At 44.9% G+C, this 23353-nt stretch overlaps 1 protein-coding gene across 16 annotated transcripts in view; it reads right to left on the bottom strand.

Moving 5' to 3' along the window:
• The window catches only part of LOC137368959 (teneurin-3), an 891767-nt gene that overhangs the window by 262668 nt on the left and 605746 nt on the right, over nt 1–23353 (bottom strand). For 15 of the 16 annotated variants that reach the window (XM_068029337.1, XM_068029332.1, XM_068029334.1 and 12 more), the window contains one exon: nt 13431–13649. The exons of the other annotated variant lie outside the window; for it this stretch is intronic. In XM_068029337.1, coding sequence (XP_067885438.1) covers nt 13431–13649 — 219 coding nt within the window. The remainder of the gene's footprint in view (nt 1–13430; nt 13650–23353) is intronic. 16 annotated transcript variants of the gene reach the window in all.

Genomic DNA, 23353 nt, shown 5'->3' with positions numbered 1-23353 from the left:
GTTCCCTGAAGGTGGCAACGCAGGTCAATAGAGTGGTCAAGAAGGCATACGGCATGCTTTCCTTCATCGGACGGGGTATTGAGTACAAGAGTTGGCAGGTCATGTTACAGTTGTGTATAGGACTTTGGTTCGGCCACATTTGGAATACTGCACGCAGTTCTGGTCGCCACATTACCAAAAGGATGTGGATGCTTTGGAGAGGGTGCAGAGGAGGTTCACCAGGATGTTGCCTGGTATGGAGGGCGCTAGCTATGAAGAGAGGTTGAGTAGATTAGGATTATTTTCATTAGAAAGACGGAGGTTGAGGGGGGACCTGATTGAGGTGTACAAAATCATGAGAGGTATAGACCGGTTGGATAGTAAGAAGCTTTTTCCCAGAGTGGGGGATTCAATTACTAGGGGACACGAGTTCAAAGTGAAAGGGGAAAAGTTTAGGGGGGATATGCGTGGAAAGTTCTTTACGCAGAGGGTGGTGGGTGCCTGGAACACGTTGCCAGCGGAGGTGGTAGACGCGGGCACGATAGCGTCTTTTAAGATGTATCTAGACAGATACATGAATGGGCAGGAAGTAAAGAGATACAGACCCTTAGATAATAGGCGACAGGTTTAGATAGAGGATCTGGATCAGCGGAGGCTTGGAGGGCCGAAGGGCCTGTTCCTGTGCTGTAATTTTCTTTGTTCTTTGTTGTTCTTTGTAAAACTGCCTTTGTCAATCCAGTTTGGTGGTGATACTGCAAATAATTCTGCACCAGCAAAAAGCAGAACCGTCAGTAATCAAAGGGAAGTGAAACTCTGCTTGGAGCTGTGTCAATAATTATCAAGTGTGTAGGAAATACAGGATGACCGGGGGTCGGCAGGGGTTACATGTGGCAGAAGAGCCTATGAGTGGATCTGCCTTATTCTTAATGTTGCACAGCTCTAAGTTTGTGGATACTGCCTACCTCAAGTGGGAAATAAATAAAAGCACATTCCTAATGTTAGTAGGTTGAATTCAATGACCTGACATACTGGATTCTTTCCACTTATGGCCCTGCCAATGGTCTCCACCAAACATAAACCGCTTTTACATTGCAGCACCAGCCTCAGCAGCGTGAGACAGTCTTGGCCTCCCAGCACCAATCCCACCCTCATCCCTCCTCAATTGCATATTCACTGGCCAGTGTTCACGATTGGGTTCCAAGTACAAGCAGAGCTGCCAAATCTGGCAGCAGTTCAGAAGACCCGTGACTTGTTTCATTTAATTGTGGGACAATTCAGCTTGGTTCAATATAAATATTGATATCAGCGATCAGTTTAAGATCGTCACCAAGAAATTCAATAGGGAATTCAGAAGAAACCGCTTTATCCAAAGCGTGGTGAGAATGTGAAACTTGCAACCACAGGGTGTGGTTGAATAGCATAGATGCATTTAAGGGGAAGCTAGAGAAGCATATGAGGTCGAAGGTGATGGACAAAAGTGACATGAGGAAAAGCCTTTTCACGCAGCGAGTGATTAAGGGCTGGAATGCGCTGCCTGAGAACGTGATGGAGGCAGATTCAATTGAAGCATTCAGAAGGGAATTAGACAGTTCTATGAAAAGGATGAATATGCAGGGTTATGGGGAGAAGGCAGGGGAATGGAACTGAGGGAGTTGCTCTTTCGGAGAACTGGTGCGGACACGATGGGCCAAATGGCCTCTTTCTGCACTGTAACAATTCTGTGATTTAGATGAGGAAAGATGGGAGGAGGCTCGAGCGGAGCATAAACGCCGGCATGGACTGGTTGGGCCGAATGGTCTGTTTTTATGCTGTATATCCTATTTGATCCTATGTATGTATATAATCCTATGTAATGTAACGGTTCAGTGGTAGCAATCTCATCTCTGAGTTGCATGGTTGTGGGCTCAAGCTCCATAGCTATGAGCACATAATCTAGGTTGACATGTCACTGTGACACTGAGGGAGTGCTGCACAGTTGGAGGTGCTGTCTTTCTGATGAGACTTTAAACCGAATGCCCTGCCCATCCTCTCAGATGGCACTGTTCGAAGAGAAGTGGGGGAATTCTCCCAGTGTCCTGGCCAACATTTAACTCTCAACCAACATCACCAAAACCAAAATAGAATAACTGGTCATGTTTGGCTTAACTTGGTTGCTGCAATTCCTTACTGCAATGACTGCACTTCAAAAGTACTTCCCTGGCTGAAAAGCACTTTGGGATGCCCTGTGGTTGTGAAAGGCGCCATATAAATTTAAGTTCTTTCTTTCTTTGATGCTGATGAGCACTTGCAGGGTAACAGTTACATGGGCACCTGAAGACCTCCAGCTATAAGAAAACAGGCAGGCTATTTAACTGCACAGAATTTCATAGCTGAGACCCATGCAGATCTCATCCAATATCCACCCATGACCACTTGTCAATAGGCGCCAAGATGATGTGGGGAGGATAATCCTTAGCTAGCAATCAGTGATCTCCAATAGCTGCACTGCACCTGACATCATTGAGCATTTTGAAATGCGTATGGCACAGGTAGTTGATAAATTAAGATTCTGATGGAGTCAGACATTTAATGCCATTAAGGAATAACTGGAATTTGATGAGGTACTGGAGGAGTGAAAGGAAATGAAGGGAAGGAAAGATTTTTCGTCTTTGTATTTTGGAAAATTGCACATCCGCAGCTCATGATTTTCCCTTAATTTTAATGTGTGGAAAATGACGGGCTAGAAGTGTGCAATTCCCCAATATACACATGTGACAAGGTGGAAAATCTACCCTGCAGTGGCTGCATTCAAAACGGGCAACACGTCTACCCAGGGAACTACCGCCTTGTAAATTTAACATCAAAAACACGTAAAATAATGCAATCTATTTTAACAGACAGGCTGCAAGAGTACTTCAATTGTACAGTAATACCATAACAACAAACAGCTGCATAGAATTAATTTGGAATCAGCCTGATTAACAAACCTCTTTGACCTCAACACAGACATTGAACTTCCTGTGATATCATTCATTTGGACTTTCAGAAAACGCTTGGCAGCTCCATTTATCAAAATATTTTAATGAAACAAAACTATGCACGTGCATTGTTGGCTGGTTCTTGGGAGATCAATCTAAGTACACACTTTACTGCGTTTTCACTTCAAAAGTGCGGCAGAGGTGGTCTGTGTGTAAAATGGTTGCTGACTTGATCCCAAATTGCTGTGACTGTTGACAGTATGTGTGCGCGATGTGCTGGCATCATGATTTTGGCATTGACGGGCCAAGAAATCAATGCATCCAAGCAAATACATGTGTCTGCTCAATCCAGTACATCCAGGCTAGAACATGGGAGTGCTAAGAAGTTGATAAAGCATGAGGCAAGTTAGGAAGTTGGCTACAAAAATGGGAAACAGAGCACTCATGAGAGGTGAAAGATCAGAGTGCAGTGAGGTGGTGTAGAGTGCGGTGAGACTGGAAGTGGTGCTTAGAATTTTGTTGTTTCTAATCTACATTAATGAGCTGGGTACCAAAAGTAAATGCTGTTTGCCTGATTCCATGATGGCATTAAAACAGGAAAACTAGAGACAGAGGATGCAGCAAAACATTTGCAGAAGGATTTGGATAATTTACGTAATTGGTCGTGTGGCAAATTAAATTTCACACTGTAAAATGTAAAGCATTGCACAAAGGTCACAAAATGTGCAATTTAAGTGTACAGTAATCAGTACTGAATTAGCACAAGGAGATTTGGAAAGGGAATAATCAGAGATACGTCACTTTCAATCTCTCAGCAATGTGATAACGTGATTAAAAATGGGAATAGAATGCTGAAATATATTGCCAGAGCAATACCACACAAGCCTATATTGGCCATGCTAAAACTTCACAATACACAGTTAAGAAGTTGGGAAGGGTTCAGATAGGGCTGAGCCTAAAGCTATGAGGAAGGCTTATGAATACCTGAGCTCTATTGTTTGGAAAGAAGATAGTTAAGGGATGGGATCTTGCTGAGGTACCTATAAAATATTAAATGGTATATCGATGGATAAGGTAAATTCAAAATATTATTTCAAAGTAAGTCAGGAAAGTAGAAGCAGGGGACTTTGTTGAATGTATAAAATATTAAATGATAGACAAGGTAAACTCAGAATATTACAGCAAAGTGTGTTGGAAAAGTAGACTCAAAAAACATGAATTCAGATTAGTGATGAGTAAAGTTAAAACATACATAATAGTGAAGACTTCTTATGGCCAATTTTCTTCGAACCCTCACGCCCCACTCCAATCTGTAACTGTACTCCATTTGACATGTCCTGAACCTGCCTGTATTTCAAGGTTCAAGCCACTTTAATAAGCTGTCTAAAAGCAACAGCCAGAAGGCCTTAAGACCTGAAGCTCCACTGCAGGTTATATTACAAAAAGGTGGTCTAACTTTTCAGGCCCTCCATGTAATTACTGCCTGTATCTCTGAAATTCTTTTGAGTTGAGGTGGGGTGGGGGCAAAGCCTAAGGCCCACTTTTCCTTCCCAAACCCACAATTCGTTGCCCATACACTCACTGACAAAGAAAAATGAGACAGAAGGTAGTGCTACATTCCTCATGTGAATCTGTTGTAAGCACAGGGACTTCGTGCTCGCTCTTCCACGTCGATCCCCATACAACGCAATTGGGCGATGACCCAGCAGCACAGGTCTCATCCCTTTTTCCTCTGTTTTGTGTTTGGCAACTAAAGAGTCTCCTGGCCCAAAATAGAGAACAATCTGCTCTCTTTACTCAAAGAATGGTAAATATTGGGAATTAAACTGCTGGACAGAGTAGTGGAGAGAGACATTTCAGGAATTGTAACAGGAATTGAGCTGAATGCTCAGAAAGGAGAAGCAGGAAGTTCCTGATGGAAAAGGGAAAGAAAGAAGGAATTTGCATTTGTATAGTGCCTTTCACAACCTCAGGACATCCCAAATCTCTTTACAGTGGAGTCACTGCTGTAATGTAGGAAACACGGTAGCCAATTTGTGCATAGCAAGCTCCCAGAAACAGCACTGAGGTAATGACCAGATTATTTCATTTGGTGATATTGATTGAGGGAAAAAATATTGGCCGAGGCATTGGGAAGAACCTTTGCTGCTCTTCCTCATAACAGGATCATGGGATCTTCCAACTCAGAGATGAGGGTGCTACCACTGAGCCACAGCTCACACCTAATGCTAAGAAGGGCGAAAGAAAGATGGAGGGCCAACTTAGCTCCTTCCTGAGCTGCAGGTCTGTGGGATTCAAATTTGAGAGGATGGCTGTAAGTAAGCTTCGGGTTATTTTACCATTTGAGTGCATGAGTGATGGGGTGCACAATATTGAATAAGGACACAATAAAGGCACAACCAGTCGAGTCGATCATGCAAAGTCCTCTTCAGTAACATCTGGGGACAGATGCCAAAGTTGGGAGTGCTCTCCCACAGACTGGTCGAACAATAAACTGAGTACAGTCATACACGCAGAAGAAGTATGCCTAACATCATCACTGGGTATCTCCCATCAGCAGGACAGACCCACTAGAGATAGGTGCACAGCAGTACACGCTGAGAGGATGCATGGAGGATAGCAAGAGCACAAATGCACTCTTGAGCAGGGGACTTCAATGTCCATCACTGGGAGCGAAATTAAGGAACAGGTCCTCGAGGGTCATAATCTCCGGATTACTGCCCGAGCCACGTGCAAATTGGCTTAGGGATCAGAATATTAGGGAAGTAAACACATGGCTAAGGGAGTGGTGTGGGAAAGAGGGGTTCCATTTCATGGGGCATTGGCATCAGTTTTGGAACCGGGGGGATCTGTACCGATGGGACAGTCTCCACCTGAACCGATCTGGAACCAGTGTTCTAGCGAAACGGATAAATAAGGTGGTCTCTAGGACTTTAAACTAGTGACTCGGGGGGAAGGGAAAGGGAAAACGACAGGGAGTATGATGATAAATAAAAAGGTAAGCAGCAGGCTAACATGTGTGCAGGAGGGTTTAAGTTCAAGGCAGACTACGAAAGAAGCAGAAAGGAAGGATAACTGAGGAGTTATTATGAGAGATGTTGGAAATCATGAGGGTAAGAAAGCTAGCATAAAGGCACTTTACCTGAATGCTCGTAGCATTCGTAACAAGGTTGATGAGTTAACGGCACAAATCATAGCGAATAAATATGATTTGGTAGCCATTACGGAGACATGGTTACAGGTTGGTCACGACTGGGAGTTAAATATCCAGGGGTACCAGAATATTCGGAAGGACAGACAGGAAGGTAAGGGAGGTGGTGTAGCTCTGATATTCAAGGACGACATCAGGGCGGTGCTGAGAGATGATATAGGTTCTATGGAGAATGAGGTTGAATCCATTTGGGTGGAAATTAGAAACTCTAAGAAGAAAAAGTCATTGATAGGCATAGTCTATTCTTCTTTGGCCTCCTTGTCTCGAGAGACAATGGGTAAGCGCCTGGAGGTGGTCAGTGGTTTGTGAAGCAGCACCTGGAGTGGCTATAAAGGCCAATTCTGCAGTGACAGACTCTTCCACAGGTGTTGCAGATAAAATTGGTTATCGGGGCTGTTACACAGTTGGCTCTCCCCTTGCGCTTCTGTCTTTTTTCCTGCCAACTGCTAAGTCTCTTCGACTCGCCACACTTTAGCCCCGCCTTTATGGCTGCCCGCCAACTCTGGCGATCACTGGCAACTGACTCCCACGACTTGTGATCAATGTCACAGGATTTCATGTCGTGTTTGCAGACATCTTTAAAGCGGAGACATGGACGGCCGGTGGGTCAATCCGGAGAATCCTTGGCATAGTCTATAGGCCACCAAATAATAACATCATATTGGGGCGGGCAATAAACAAAGAAATAACTAATGCCTGTAAAAATGGTACAGCAATTATCATGGGGGATTTTAATCTACATGTAGATTGGTCGAACCAGCTCAGTCAGGGTAGCCTTGAAGAGGAATTCGTTGAGTGTATCCGTGATAGTTTTCTTGAACAGTATGTAATGGAACCGACGAGGGAGCAAGCTATCCTAGATCTACTCCTGTGTAATGAGACAGGAATAATTAATGACCTCATAGTTAGGGATCCTCTTGGAAGGAGTGATCACAGTATGGTTGAATTTAGAATACAGATGGAGAGTGTGAAGATAAAATCCAATACCAGGGTCCTGTGCTCGAACAAGGGGGACTACAATAGAATGAGGGAGGACTTGGCTAAAGTGGACTGGAAACAAAGATTTTACGGTGGGACAGTTGACGAGCAGTGGAGGACTTTCAAAGCAATTTTTCAAAGTGCTCAGCAAAAGTATATTCCAGTGAAAAGGAAGGACTGGAAGAAAAGGGGTAATCTGCCATGGGTGTCTAAGTAAATAAGGGAGGCTATCAAGTTGAAAGAGAAGGCATACAAAGTGGCCAAAAGCAGCATGAAACTAGAAGATTGGGAAAACTTTAAAGGTCAACAGAAAGCTACAAAAAGAGCTATAAAGAAAAGTAAGATAGAACATGAGAAAAAACTAGCACAGAATATAAAGACAGATAGCAAAAGTTTCTATAAATATATAAAACGAAAAAGAGTGGCTAAAGTAAACGTTGGTCCTTTAGAGGATGAGAAGGAGAATTTAGTTATGGGATATGATGAAATGGCCGAGGCATTCAACAGGTATTTTGTATCGGTCTTCACAGTGGAGGACATTAATAACATGCCAGTAATTGACAAAGAGACGAACGTAGGTGAGGACCTGGAAACAATCATTATTACGGAAGAGGTAGTGTTGGGCTAAGGATTGATAAGTCTCCTGGCCCTGATGGAATGCATCCCAGGGTACTAAAAGAGATGGCGGGAGAAATAGCAGGTGCACTGACGGTAAGTTTCCAAAATTCGCTGGACTCTGGGGTAGTCCCAGATGATTGGAAAACAGCAAATGTGACGCCACTTTTTAAAAAGGGAGGTAGTCAAAAGATGGGGAATTATAGACCGGTTAGCTTAACCTCTGTAGTGGGGAAGATGCTTGAGTCTATGATCAAGGAAGAAATAGCAGGGCATCTCGATAGAAATTGTCCCGTTGGGCAGACGCAGCATGGGTTCATAAAGGGCAGGTCATGCTTGACAAATCTTTTGGAATTCTATGATGACATTACGAGCAAGGTGGACAATGGGGACCCAGTGGATGTGGTGTACCTAGATTTCCAAAAGGCCTTCGACAAGGTGCCGCACAAGAGGCTGCTGCATAAGATAAGGATGCATGGCGTTAGGGGTAAAGTATTAGCATGGATAGAGGATTGGTTGACTGACAGGAAGCAGAGAGTGGGGATAAATGAGTGCTATTCTGGTTGGCAATCAGTCACTAGTGGTGTGCCTCAGGGATCGGTGTTGGGACCGCAATTATTTACAATTTATATAGATGATTTGGAGTTGGGGACCACGTGTAGGGTGTCAAAGTTTGCAGATGACACTAAGATGAGTGGCAGAGCAAAGTGTGCAGATGACTGTGAAACTTTGCAGAGGAACATAGATACATTGAGTGGGCAAAGGTCTGGCAGATGGAATACAATGTTAATAAATGTGAAGTCATTCATTTCGGTAGGAGTAACAGTAAAAAGGATTATTATTTGAATGGTAAAAAGTTGCAGCATGCTGCGATGCAGAGGGACCTAGGTGTCCTTGTGCATGAATCGCAGAAGGTTGGTCTGCAGGTACAGCAAGTAATTAGGAAGGCAAATGGAATTTTGTCCTTCATTGCTGAAGGGATTGAGTTTAAAAGCAGAGAGGTTATGTTGCAGCTGTATAAGGTACTGGTGAGGCCGCACCTGGAGTACTGTGTGCAGTTTTGGTCTCCTTACTTGAGAAAGGATGTACTGGCACTAGAGAGGGTGCAGAGGAGGTTCACGAGGTTGATTCCGGAGTTGAGGGGGTTGGCTTATGAGGAGAGACTGAGTAGATTGGGATTATAGTCATTGGAGTTCAGAAGAATGAGGGGAGATCTTATAGAAACATATAACATCATGAAGGGAATAGATAAGATACAAGTAGAGAGGATGTTTCCACTGGCAGGTGAAGCGAGGACAAGAGGGCATAGCTTCAAGATTAGAGGGAGCAGATTTAGGACTGAATTAGGAAGGAACTTCTTCACCCAGAGGGTTGTTAATCTATGGAATTCCTTGCCCAGTGAAGTAGTTGACGCTTCTTCAGTAAACATCTTTAAAGCTAAGGTCTTTTTGAACAATAAAGGAGTTAAGGGATACGGTGGGAGCACGGGTAAGTGGATCTGAGTCCACGAAAAGATCAGCCATGATCTTATTAAATGGCGGAGCAGGCTCGAGGGGCCGGACAGCCTACTCCTGCTCCTAGTTCTTATGATCTTAAGAGTGGCTCACTAGTATCACCACTGACCGGTCCTGATGGACCTAACTGCCAAACTGGGTTTCTGAGAAATGGTGAGAAAAACCAGCACAAGGGAATGGCCTATCTGACATGGTCTTCACCAATCTACCTGTCACAGAAGCGTCTGTCCATCTTGGTCAGAGTGACCACCGCACAGTCCTCTTGGAGACCAATATCTGTCAATAGCTGTTCATTGTTGTCTCAATTATATCTTGAGCCAGAGCTGAAGAGGATAGCCTTAGTCTCCAATAAACCACCCTTGCTATCTAATGTGTCCTCCAAATAGCCTTGGCAGACGGGGATATCTTAAAATGAAAGCACCATGAAATGCTACCTGGGAATCAGACACTGACCTGCATGATCCTGTGTTGTTGATCATTGACCACTGGAACATTGAAGTGAAAGTCTATGTGGTTCATGGAACACTGTGTAAAGTCCCAATGGAGTGGGGAGGGGAAGCACTCACAACACTCCCTGGAGTGGATCCCTCCAAGGGATCCTGAATGGTGAAAAAACAGCATTGCTTTCTCAGTCTGCTGCTGGGTTTTCAGGAGGAAAGTGGTTAACAATATATCAGTGACCGCCTTGATGCCTGTGTACACTGTGGGTGAACTGATGTTGCTGATGTTTTGTGGGAGCTTGGAATAAGCCTGAGGCATAAAAGTTCACTGCTGCAATGACCATGCCCTTCATTGTACTGCTCCTGCGGAGGAGGCTGACTGCAGGGCAGATTGGAATTGGCAACCTCCCATGTGAATGCAGCCTGCAGAGGCTGTTTTACCCAGGTAGGTGTATCTGAGACTGTAGATATGGATAAAAGCTGGTGCAAACAAACCAGTCGCGCAACCCTCTTTCAATTTCTTCCTCTGTGAGATGACATGAACGTAGAGAAATGTCCAAAGGGATTTCCAGATCCAGATTTTTCACCGTAGCAATGAAAGATCTTGCTGTGGAAAATCTGGGACAAAAACCTTCAAAAAAACAAACTGCCCAAATTGTGCTCTCATAAACCCAACATTAAAGTTCACTTTCATAAATGCTCAAAAAAAATACAGATGCCCACGTTTTAAGCTCCGACTTCCTATCACCCCAGATCTTGTTCAGACAGTTGTGGAGGCTAGGTCACTAATTATATTTAAGAAGGAGGTAGATAGATTTTTGAAATCGCGGGGAGTCGAGGGATATGCGGAGCAGGCCTGAAAGAGGAGTTGAGGCCTGGGACAGATCAGCCATGATCTTATTGAATGGCGGGGCAGGCTCGAGGGGCTGAATGGCCTACTCCTGCTCCTACTTCTTGTGTGCGTTGTGTGTTCTGATTATTTTGGAATTTCAAAGGCGACAGCTCATTTAAATAGCTGAGGTGGCCTGACCACCCCTCCAATCCCATGGAGGGGGTGGGCTGTCAGTCCCCGGCAATGGCGTCAGCTACCTGTGTGCAGGTGCTGCCGCTATTTTTAAAGGGCAGTCAGCCCTGCCGCCCAATTTAAATTTTTAAAGTCCTACCTCACAAAATTAAAGAAATTTCTAATGCCTCTTTCCCAACCCCCCAATAACAATTACAATAACTATTTGCCCTTCCCCCACCCCACCAAAACACTCATCTTTTACACCTGACTTTCCCCCCACCAAACTGCACAAAGTTTAAGGTTCAACCCTTCCCACCATCCCTTTCACCCATATTTGACCCCATTTCCCCCCCGCACCCGACCAGCATGGCACCGCGTTTCCCCAGACGGGAATCTGAAGGCGCGTGAGTTCCGGTCGTCGCACCGAGGATCGCGGCGGGCCCTCAAGATTGGAGGTAAGTGTATGTAAATGTATACATTTTATTCATTTGAATATTTAAATTGTGGTCCTGTTGCCCAGCAGCGGGTAAGGGGCTGTCACGGAGCCTCATCGCCACCGGGAGGATTGGGCCAGGCCCTCCCAGCATCGAGGTCCGTGGTGGGTCTCATCTGGAGCCATCTTCAGGCACCCCTCCCCCCCACCACACCTCTGCCATGGAACCTGACGCCTGGGGGAGAACAAAATGCAGCCCAAGGGATCCTGCCTGTGTTCAATTCCATTCCATTATACCACAGAATAATATTAAACAGTTCTCTCCCATTTTTGGCGAGAGCACTTCAGGACAGCCTAATTGACCAACGTAAGGCATACAATGGGTGGCAAGCTGCTGACAGAAATTTCTGCCGCTTTTGCCCATCCACAGCGGTGCCACCTACCATACAGAATAGGACACCTGTCCTTTTTAGACTCCCTACTGACTTTTTTCCCCAAAGCTTTGATGTTAGAATTCTACACTTACCATTTGGAACAATTTCGACCCTCAGCTCCAAGGATAACATTCTGAAAGCGACATTTTTGTTCTATGGCCAAGGTGTCAGCCTTGGCTCCCTGGTAGCACTCTCTGAGTCAGGAGGCTACGGATTTAAATCTAACTGCAGCGACTTGAGCACATAATCTAGGCTGATGCTTAAATGCAAGACTGAGAGAGTGCTGCACTGTCAGAGGTGCCATCTTTTGGATGAAACATTCAACTGTCCTTCGAATGAGACATTAACGTGAGGCCCTGTCTGCTCTCTCAGGTTGATGTAAAAGATTGGAGGCACCATTCAATATAGCACAGGGGACCTCTCCTGCTGTGCGAAACTTAACTGTCGCATTTTTCTACAATAGTGGCTACACTTCATTAGTATTCAATTGAATGTAAAAGCATTTTGAAAAATCCTGAGGGCATGAAAGGTACGACATAAATGTAAGTTACTTCTTTCTGTTTATATTATGGGAGACGTGCATGGCGCGCCCTAATTGGTATGTCTGTGCATTTTGGTATTTCTGGCTTGCGAGTATTAATTTCTCATCGTAATGTTTCACGAAATCACATATTACAAACAAGACAGGTAGGATAAAAGGAATGTGCAGGGTGACAGTGCATATGTTCAGAACCCACAACAGTACCAGTCAATGGTAGTATTTCTTTCTGCGTCAGATCTCTTATGGTGATTTTATATTTTAAACCGGTTGCTGACAATAGACCTCCAGTTGCCTTGTCGGCAGTTGCAGTTTTAACAGTCAGCAAAGGCCCGGTTATCGGAAACAAAAATACACTCACTTAAACAACACCAACAAAGTACGTATAATGTATTTGTAATCTAATGGCAAAGTGAGCTAACCCGAAAGGTATATTCAAAACATCGAATCATCTCCTGCTAGTGAACAAAAACCCAAAGAAAAGTACAAAGCTTCTAATTTATTTTCGTGTCTTTTTCTTTCCAAACGACTGAAGGGAACCAAAATCTCGCCAAGCTCCCAGCACTGTGGTGAAACAAAGAAATCATACACTAAAATATGTAATCACTGCCTTCCCGAAAGAAAATTAGATTGTGAAGAAAGAGAAAACAACTAAGAAAGTTCTGGCTGGGGTTATTACTGCGTGCTCCATTCAGATCGAATATATCCTACAGTGCCATATTAAATAGTGCTTCAAAATTGTTTGTTTCCCCAAACAGCAAGCCAATAGCTGTGCAAGAACATCTTGAATTTTGAAGCACCTTGTTTAACTGCAATACTTGGCAAACTGCCAACAGAGCTGGCGCTGAGGCACAAGTTTCCAATCAAGCAATTCCTGCATGTGTTCCCATCACCGCTCACTGAAGGAAATGTTATAGGAATTTCTTTATCGTGCTGGAGAATTGCTGCTTCTGCGCCCATTGTCCCTGGCCATGGCAATCTTTAGTTAAATAACAAGTCAAGAGGGTAACTTGACTTGCCTGCAACTCGGATCTGAATGTGCATTAACAAAACAGGGTTAGTACTTGGCTCGGCCCTTAATGGGCTAAATGACAACAAGGTGCATGTCAGTCGTGCGCTCAGATCGAGGGAGGAGGCTTAGAAACTGCCGTGCAATAAAGCTTCTTGTTAGGAGTAAGTGCAGAGAAGAGCAGTTTAATAAGAGGCTGGGAGGTAAATTGACATGTAGGCCAACGCTGCCAAACCTCTTCCAGCTAAAAGAATTGCTCAGAAGTTGGAAAGTGCCAAAAGACAGGAGGAGTTGATAGATGCAGGCAATTTCTTACCATTACTGGGCACACAGGCTGTGCCTGAACTGGCCTGAGCTAGATATGCATTTGTATTGTATTCCTCATCATCTGTGTCAGAGTCATGAACTGGCTGCGTGCCGCTGTTGCCAAGCAGCCGTCTTTGGTTGCCATTGGCATTGGGCGATGAAATTGGGGAACCAGACTGCTCAATGGCTGATGGACTGGACGAGGAGGAGGAGGATGGCATGGGAGGACCTGAGGAGAGACAAAATGAGTGTTTTGGTGTGCGATGGTAACGGCAAAGCAAAACTTTCTACTGTCAAAAAAAAAGATGCACAAGTGAGACATTCAAAAGCAAAATGAATAGAAATGGATTCAAACACTGCCAGACAAAGAAACCAATTTGCTGCTACCCTCTTCTGTTATGTAGAGTAAAATAAAGAGTTGAACAAATACATGCTTTTTGCATGCCAATCCTTTCTACAAAATGCGTTTAGATTCCGTAGTACAATGAGTTAAGCAATTATGTATATTCAATAACAGTGCATGGCTCCTTGTGAACACAGGAAGAGACACATATATTTTCTACAGCTTCTCTGGACATGGTCAAGCTCGGGCTAGTAGAGGACTTGCATATGAGCTATAAGATGCTTTTTTTAATGTGCTTTTTGTTCCTAGTTCAGGAGAATGATTTCTGGGAGCTGTTCTCCCTGCCCCTTTTACATTAGTCTATGTGGTTCGGTCCCCTTGCCAAATGCAGAGACCTGATTGCTGAAAAGTGCAAACATAGAGGGCTAACCCCATATATTCAGCTTGCAGCAACTGCCTCCCTAATCAAACAGCAGACTCACAGCCCTGCCTTCCTGTGGGCATGTAGTGTAGTTAGTTCCCCTTGCTGGTTGAGCCATTTACACTAAGGAATGCAGCCAACAGCTGGAGCACCTCTCATGGGAAAAGGCATTTTGATGCTGCATTATCAGAGAGCGAACCTTCATTGCATTATTTCAGAGCCCACTACTTTGAAATGTTAGTGAGGTTGTCATTGGGTAGTTTTGCCCTGTCTTCGTGTCCGGACTAATTAGAGAAAATCAATAGGGTATTAACAATGAACAATTATTGCCTCTGTAAAAAGTGTTTCAGGTGGTTATACCTCTGTAGGCTGCTTCGATGTGACACTTTCGCTCAAAAGGGAGTTCTCATTAGTAATTCTATAAACGTCTTTTAAATAGTTGTGCTGTCCCCAGCTTGCACACACGGTGTCAGAACCCGACAGCTGTTCCAGCCATGTTTGCCTGCAGATAGCCCTTTCGGAGCCCTGTGTCTGTACACTTTTCTCTGTTATGCTGCCCACATATTCAAAACATTTAAATTATATGTAACATTCAACCCAAGATGACAACTGTAGCAATCTGCCACGGTCTAAAGCTGCATCAAAGCTAAAATAACAGAAGCTGCACTGTACTAATAGAGAGGCAAGGTTTAAAGAAAAAAGGATTTTGACAGGTTTGATTTAGAACCATGCAAAAGGGGATCTTGTCCCTTGAGTAACCAGCAGTCAGTACTGATGAACACTAAATCCAAGCATGTCACTCCCCTTTAACCCAGTCAGTTTGGTATTTTCACACCAAGAGCAATCTTTTCTCAGCTTCACAAATATCATTCAAATAAAAATAAATTTATCAATAATTTTCGATGCAGAATAGTGCAACTCGAGCTAAAATGACACAAACTACATATCCACAAGACAAAAGGGCTCAATGACTGCCCTGTAAATCAGAAGTGAAGAAGTAAGTACTGTGGCTTTGTCTCATCTGTCAAACCCTTCATCAGCTACTTTTCCCAAAACAACTGTGGACTCAAAAGGATTTTCTTTTTTATCCCATTGGGACAGTGGGTTCAGTGGAAGTTTTACAGACAGAGTAACAGGTTTTCTATTTGTTTTGTGAAGTAGTAACAATGAGTTTGAATTGTGGCTAATTATTACGTTACCCCACTCTACAATGTTAAACTGTGGATTTACCATGTACGTATTGCCATCTGCTACTCCACCTGGGGGTAGTTAAAACCAGCTCTGAGTTCTGATGGACGCTCCAATCATCTCTGATTACCTGTGTGGGGATGGTTCCCACAGATGGCAGCCACTATTCCGATATCTTGGTCAGGTGACCATTTTTCAAAAAATGAGTGCAGAGACTGGAGTCTTGATTTTAACACAGGCTGTGGTCAGGGTGGAAATCCCTGCACAGGGAGTTCAGAGTTTAACTCCTGGGTGGGTTGCACTTAAGTAGCATTGAGCTGTCTCCCACCTGAAGCTGGCAGGAATTATGTCAATGCCGGTGGTCAACAGCAAAGACTGCGGCGGGTGCGTGATGCTATTGGTATCCCTGGAAATGCTCTCAGGCAAGGCATGTCATCCAGGAAGTCCAGGCGGTCCATGGCCAGAGATGGCAGTGGGGGTTAAGACCAGAGCAGAGGATGCCCAAGGTTTTCCTGTTGGGTCAGGAGGAGGAGCACTTTTTCATCTCCTGGGCCACAAGAAACCTTACCAATATGACCAAAATAAATACTCACCTGAGTCTCTTTTGGCTCATTGCTGCTCGCGACTACCATTACTGGCGGATAGCACACGCTTTTCATAGTTAAAATTAAATCAGGGGTTGACATTTCTGAGGCCCCGCTTCCACGCTCCTGAACACCCAGTATGGTAAAACCATGCAAGATGGGAATGTCATGGAAACAAAGCGGGTTGTACCTGACCACAGTTTTAACATATCATCTCTGCCAGGCAGGTGGTGGGGTGGGGGGGGGGCTACAAAAATCAGGGCTTCCAGTGTTGGTGTGCAAATCAACAGCAGAAGGCATCACAGCTAAGTCCAATGACGTTCGGGTCTGATATTCGCACAGGTGTGCTTTACAGCGGAGATGAGTGGATAATAGTTAGCCTGGGAACTCTGGCTAATGCCTGTAATGAGTTATTTTATGTTGTCTGATGCAAGTCCAGGTTGCTGAAGATCTCAAAACAGGTTTATTATAGCTAAACTATATGTACAGTACAGAGCTAACTATTTACAGAACTTGCCTCTAGGTGTTACAGCTGCAGAGTGATGCTGGCTCCGAGTCACATGACTGTGTCCTGGTACTTAGCTCATTAGCATACTAAGATCTTAAAGGGATATCACTCTTAAAGGCAATCGTACAACACTCCTCTTCTTTCCAAAGATAAATCTCGTATGCTGAATGTAAAAATACATGAAATTAGATGTCAAAATTATTTACATAGGTAAAGAGATTATGAACCTTACAAGTATAGAGGCTCAAAAGTCCATATATTGTCTCGGTGGTTTGATAACTCTTACTTGGGGACTTTGCGTCTCATCTGTTGCTGTTCTTCCTGAATTTTCTCCCTCTTTGCATTCAGTCTTTGTTGCTCTGCCTTCAGCCTGCTGTTCTCAAGATGACCACTTTTGAGGCCTTGTCATTCTTGGCAAATGGAGGCACCTCATCTCGAAGATCCAATAGACAATGCTTCAACTCATTCCTCCTCTGCCTCTTCAGGACATTGCGTGTCCTTCGCCTCTCCTCATCCTCTGTGTCTGAAGGCTTGGGGCTCAAATTTGAGGACTTGGCCTCATGGAGGTACCTGTCCGTTCTGGCACGTTGTGTTGTTGGCGGTTCTCTAGAGAGCAGAAGTGAAGGTGCGGCATATTTGTGCTGCTGCTGGGTTTCCAGACTGCACTGCTTGATGCTGGTCAGTGTTTGTGAGCGAGTTCCGGTCCTTGGAGATTTCCCCTCGTCAATGCTCTCGTGGATAGTTATGATGTTGAGGTCCTTACATGCTGGTCGTCCTGCTGCTGCTGAGCCACTCATGTGATTCCCATGCTGACTTGCCATAGCTGCATTGCATTATTAGTGTGCCACTGCAAGGGATGTGTAACCCTTTATAAGCAGATAACTTGACAGTTGTCTGTTGTATCATTGATTCCCAATGGCTCTGGTACATATCTCTGTAGATTCGGACTGGTAGGATGTTTGCACTAGCGCCGGTGTCAATCTTAACCCTGAGTGTATGTTTGCCCGCTTTCTTTGGGCACGTGATGTAAACAGTGGCGAAAGCTTCCAGTTGTTTGACTTCATCATGATGTGTCAGGTTCATAATGTGAAATGTTTGCTGGTCTTTTGCTGAGAATTGCTTCTCTAAGTCTCCTCTCAGGTCTGTTTCACTGTGGACCCCATGCATCAGGTGGCATTTATGCCATTCTCTAGTGCTTTCCTAGTGGCTATTTCCCTGTTGCTGTGCCTGTCACCTATTTGTTTTGGCCTACTGTGACTTCTGACTGCGTCTTTGGAGCCAGATTTCTTGCCCAATGCCCTTTTGCACCACACACCTTGCAGAAGTCATGAATTGCAGGGCAATTTCGCTGTGTGTGGGACAGGCTGCACTTACCACACAGCTTGCTTACTTTTTTCGACCTGGTTATGGAGCCAATACTGTTACCTAGTACTTGCATGTGCTCTTGTCCAGCGAAAATGGCTTCATATTTCCTGCCATCTTCCAGCAGCGCATTGATGCTGTGACCTTTCTTTTTCCCCCAAGAGGTCTTTCTGAAGTGCTTCAATGGGTATTGATACAATCACTAGATCAATTATTCAGTCCGACAGCTCAGTTTCTAAGAAGTCTCATTCATTGCCCTTACTATGGCATCTACTGTGCAAGTGGTCTATTGATTCTTGTGGCTGTTGCCTGTAGGACATCAATTCCAGGCAGTGAATTCTGCAAGTAAATCTTCGTGCACTTTCCATATCTTTGTAGGATATTTTTGGTCCTCATCAGATAGTCCAGAGGTGTTGATTCTGTGTAATCCCTCATTTCCAACTGTGAAGAATAACTGCATTCTTTGTTTGAACAGTTGGAACTCAGTTAGGATATCCATGGCCTTCCGGTTCATGCTGGGAAATTTGGTATCCATCTTCCTGCTGTTCTTTTGCTTATAAATTTGCTTTAAGACTTGTTCTATGACTCTGCAATGTTTCCCCTTTCAGAGACTCTGTTACTTATACTAGCTGCTTCGATTGACAGGAGGAGGTGTTTGCTAGTGCTGTGTGTTTATCTTGTTTCCAGCACTTAAGCCTGTTCTGTTTATATAGCTGCTCAATAGACAGTTCAATTGTTTTGTTTTGCTCGGGTTTGTTTATGTTGTTCATGCTTGAGTGGTTTTATGAGGTTTTTAACTCTGGTTTTTGTGAATGGAAGCTCTTATTCACGCTCGAGTAGTTTAATGGGTTTTTTAAAACTTTGGCTGCATGGATGAAGGCTTTGCAGTGATCTGAGTTTTCCCACGTTGTTTCCAACGGATGCCACCTGTAGAATCATAGTGTTACACAGCACAGAAACAGGCCCTTCGGTCCATCGTGTCTGTGCCAGCCATCAAGCACCTATCTATTCTAATCCCATTTTCCAGCACTTGGCCCGTACCCTTGTATGCTATGGCATTTCAAGTGCTCATCTAAATACTTCTTAAATGTTGTGAGGGTTTCTGTCTCTACCACCACTTCAGGCAGTGTGTTCCAGATTCCAACCACCCTCTGAGTGAAATTTTTTTCCCTCAAATCTCCTCTAAACCTCCTGCCCCTTACCTTAAATCTATGTCCCCTGGTTATTGACCCCTCCACTAAGGAAAAAAGTTTCTTCCAATCTATCCTATCAATGCCCCTCATAATTTTGTATACCTCAATCAGGTCCCCCCTCAGCCTTCTCTGTTCTAAGGAAAACAACCCGAGCCTATCTAGTCTCTCTTCATAGCTGAAATACTCCAGCCCAGGCAACATCCTGGTGAATCTCCTCTGCACCCTCTCCAATGCAATCACATCCTTCCTATAGTGTGGCGACCAGAATTGTACACAGTACTCCAGCTGTGGCCTATCGTTTTATACAGCTCCATCATAACCACCCTGCTCTTATATTCTATTCCTCAGCTAATAAAGGCAAGTTTCTCATATGCCTTCCTAACCAGCTTATCTACCTGTGCTGGTGCCTTCAGTGATCTATGGGCAAGTACACCAAGGTCCCTCCGACCCTCTGTACTTCCTAGGGTCCTACCATCCATTGTATATTCCCTTGCCTTGTTAGTCCTGCCAAAATGCATCTGTAATGGTGCTGACCTCGATCAGCTTGAGAAAGGAGTTGGGTATTCCCCTTTTTCTTTACACGGAGCTTTTGAAAAAAAAACGATCTCTTGAATGACTTCAAAGCTTTTTTTTTTACAGGCTACATTTGCTGACAATGCAACCACTAGGTTGCGCAGTAGTGACACATGCGCAAATGCAGCCTCATCCACTGAAATATCACTATCTGCGACGTCTCAGGCAGCTGCCAGTAGTTAAGATGGCGCTGCTCAATTAGTCACAAAAAGCAAACACAGCCTTAAACCCAAATCTCCAGTGGCTGCAATCACCACCTCCATCCCACTACTAACAGTAACTGTGCTAGTACAGAACCAAATAATCGCATTGTAAGGCATTTTTCAATTCACTCCTTGTATGATGCTTATTATTCTAACATATTGGTTTCGGAAATAGATTCATGTGGCTTATTCTCTTGCACAATTACAGCAGTGCAAATGGATTCTGGGCTATAATTCAGATAGTAACCATCGCACTCCTCTTTGCCGCTCCCTCACGTGCCCGTCTGCTTGCCACTTCTCCCTCCTCCGTCACTCGCTCCCCGCCTTGCCGCTGCCTTCCCTAAGCCACTCACTTCCTCCCTCACCTCGGCTGCTTGCTCTCTGCTCTCCCCCCCCACCCCCACACGCTGCAGGCCTCGCCGCTTCCTTCTTCTTGGCCACTGGCTTCTGTGGCGCCCTGTCACCCCTTGGCCACTCGCTCCCCACCTTGCCATTTCGGCAACTTGCTCCCTGCCCCTTCTTCAGGCAGCGCGGTGGGGAGCAATGATCCAAAGAGGGAAGCAGCGAGGCCTGCCGTGAGTGGCCGGGGAGGTGGGGGGAAGTGGCGAGTGCTTCTGGGGGGGGGAAGTGGTGAGGCGGGAAGCGAGTGGCTGAGGGGCCTGGAGCAAGTGGCTGAGAGAATGCAGCAGAGAGTGAGCAGCCAGATTCAGTCCTGTGATGACGTTTTAGAGCACATAGAGTCATAGAGAGCTACAGCACTGCAAAAGGCCCTTCGGCCCACCGAGTCTGTGCTGACCAACAACCACCCATTTATACTAATCCTACATTGATCCCATATTTCCTACCATATCCCCACCTACCTACACTGGGGGCAATTTACAATAGCCAATTTACCTATCAACTTGCAAGTCTTTGGCTGTGGAAGGAAACCAGAGTACCCGGCAGAAACCCATGCATTCACAGGGAAAACTTGCAAACTCCGCACAGGCAGTACCCAGAACTGAACCCAAGTCGCTGGAGCTGTGAGGCTGCGGTGCTAACCACTAAGCCGCCCAATATGCGCAAATTAGTCCTGGCAAGCCGTGTGCTGCCGTAGGCTGTGCATTCGCAGCACCACAGTGGCGTTCTGCACACGCACGCAGCCGGGAACACACTGATGACGTCAGCACTTGGATGCACTGTCGGGAGTCACTTTTGTTTTTTAAAAGCAGTATCCCTCACCCATCAGCACAATGGCTCACCTGATTTATTTGCAGCCTGTCGTTCTGTGCTCTGTCTTCTACAGCTGGAGGTAAATTCTTTTTTCACTGTTCTGAGCCAGGACTTCTTTTTTTGAACTTTCTCTGTTTAGGCTGTACGAAAGGTTGTTTGCATACTCGTTTTATCTGTGGTCTTCAATTTGAGACTTCATTTTCTCACCATAGCTGCCACCATATAATATATTCTTTTATGTTGTCTGATGCAACATAAATGATATGCATGGAGTCCAAGTCTCAAAACATCTCAAAACAGGTTTATTACAGCTAAACTATATGTACAGTACAAAGCTAACTATTTACAGAACTTGCCTCTTGGTGGTACAGTTGTAGAGTGACTCTGACTTTGAGTCACATGACTACGTCCTGGTACTTAGCTCATTCGCATACTAAGGTCTTAAAGGGACATTACTCTTAAAGACAATCATACAACAATGCCCACCCACAGCCACATCGCCCCATCAGCCTCCCCAACACAATGGCTAACTGTAGAACCCCTCCAGCTTCTCCCTGCCATAACCTTAGCAACGCCAGCCACATCAGCACAGGCTGAAGATTGCAGCTGTACTAATCTCGTGGCTCACTTCCATAACAACCTGGGCATTTAACTACTGACATGTCACTGCTGCTTTAGAAATCCTTTTTTATTCCCAAGTAACTGCTAGAAAGGGGACTGTTAAAAACAAAATACAGCTCTGAGTTTGATTTATCGTCTGAACAGCAAGTGATGCTTCACGGTGCGGCATCCTGTGAATTTCCACACCTTTTTCTCAAAATTAGTTCTCGGGCCATGGGCCAAGCTGGTATGGCTGCATTTATTGCCCGTCCCTAGTTGCCTCCCCCAGAGAAGGTGCTGTGATTTTCTGCCCGTATCCCGCAGTGTTACATTACGAGGTGGTGAACATGCTGTCTTCAGAACAGATGGCAGTGGTAACAAATCATTTGCCATAATCATCTACCATTCTCATTTTTAGAAAGTACTTCCTTTGCACAAAGTGATTTTTGTTTAGCACTTCATATTATGACACAGTTATTATCCCTGACAGCAGTTTTTAAATAGAAATATATTCAGCTGCAGATTTTACTGCCATTTCATTGCATAACCCGAGCTGTCATTGCTTATCCATAATTAGCGTACAGAATAATAGCAGTCAATCCAGGATCAAATTTATATCCTTTGTTTTAGTAAATGCTATCCCAAGGTCTAATAATTACTTCTTCCCAAATGGAATTCAACAGACAAAAGGAGCCAGAGATAAAATGCTATTCTCCTTTAATTAATCCACATTTTATTAATTACTGAAATAGGTTTTTGTTCCAACTGCAGTAAACGAAAATTGATTGAGAGAAAAAGCACAACAATGGCAGTCTGCCTCAAAAATAAAGCAATTTGTCTGGCACTAGTTTGCAATAATGAATATATACTTAAACTCACACAGGAAAAAGAGTCTAATCTCTTCATGATGAACACGTCAATCTAACAATATCCAGACACAAATAATGCAGAGGTGACTGCACATTTTTCTTATTCTGGAGCTGTGAGTATATGGATGTGATTCCCCATTTCTGCTTGATGGACCTGTCAGCACGTCTGTAAAACGAGGGAGAGCGCGTCTGCAAGAGGAGGGAGAGCGCGTCTGCAAGAGGAGGGAGAGCGCGTCTGCAAGAGGAGGGAGAGCGCGTCTGCAAGAGGAGGGAGAGCGCGTCTGCAAGAGGAGGGAGAGCGCGTCTGCAAGAGGAGGGAGAGCGCGTCTGCAAGAGGAGGGAGAGCGCGTCTGCAAGAGGAGGGAGAGCGCGACTGCAAGAGGAGGGAAAGCGCGTTTGCAAGAGGAGGGACAGCGCGTCTGCAAGCGGAGGGAAAATGTGACTGTAACAGGAGGAAGAGCGCGACTGCAAGAGGAGGGAGAGCGCGTCTGCAAGAGGAGGGAGAGTGCGTCTGCAATAGGAGGGAGAGCGCGTCTGCAATAGGAGGGAGAGCGCGTTTGCAAGAGGAGGGAGAGCGCGTCTGCAAGAGGAGGGAGAGCGCGTCTGCAAGAGGAGGGAGAGCGCGTCTGCAAGAGGAGGGAGAGCGTGTCTGCAAGAGGAGGGAGAGCGTGTCTGCAAGAGGAGGGAAAGCACGTCTGCAAGAGGAGGGAAAACGTGACTGTAACAGGAGGGAGAGCGTGTCTGCAAGAGGAGGGAGCATCTGTAAAAGGATGAATAAGGTGTCTCTATGACGAGAAGTCATAGACAGATTATGATGATGGGGAAAAGCATGGGTGTTGCAAAATTATCTGATCAATATAAAAAAGGTTGTGAAGCA

Source organism: Heterodontus francisci, chromosome 4 (assembly GCF_036365525.1).
Source record: "Heterodontus francisci isolate sHetFra1 chromosome 4, sHetFra1.hap1, whole genome shotgun sequence".
Classification (NCBI taxonomy): Eukaryota; Metazoa; Chordata; class Chondrichthyes; order Heterodontiformes; family Heterodontidae; genus Heterodontus; species Heterodontus francisci.
The sequence above is the reverse complement of the archived record's forward strand: the minus strand, read 5'-3'. Positions and strand labels throughout refer to the sequence as shown.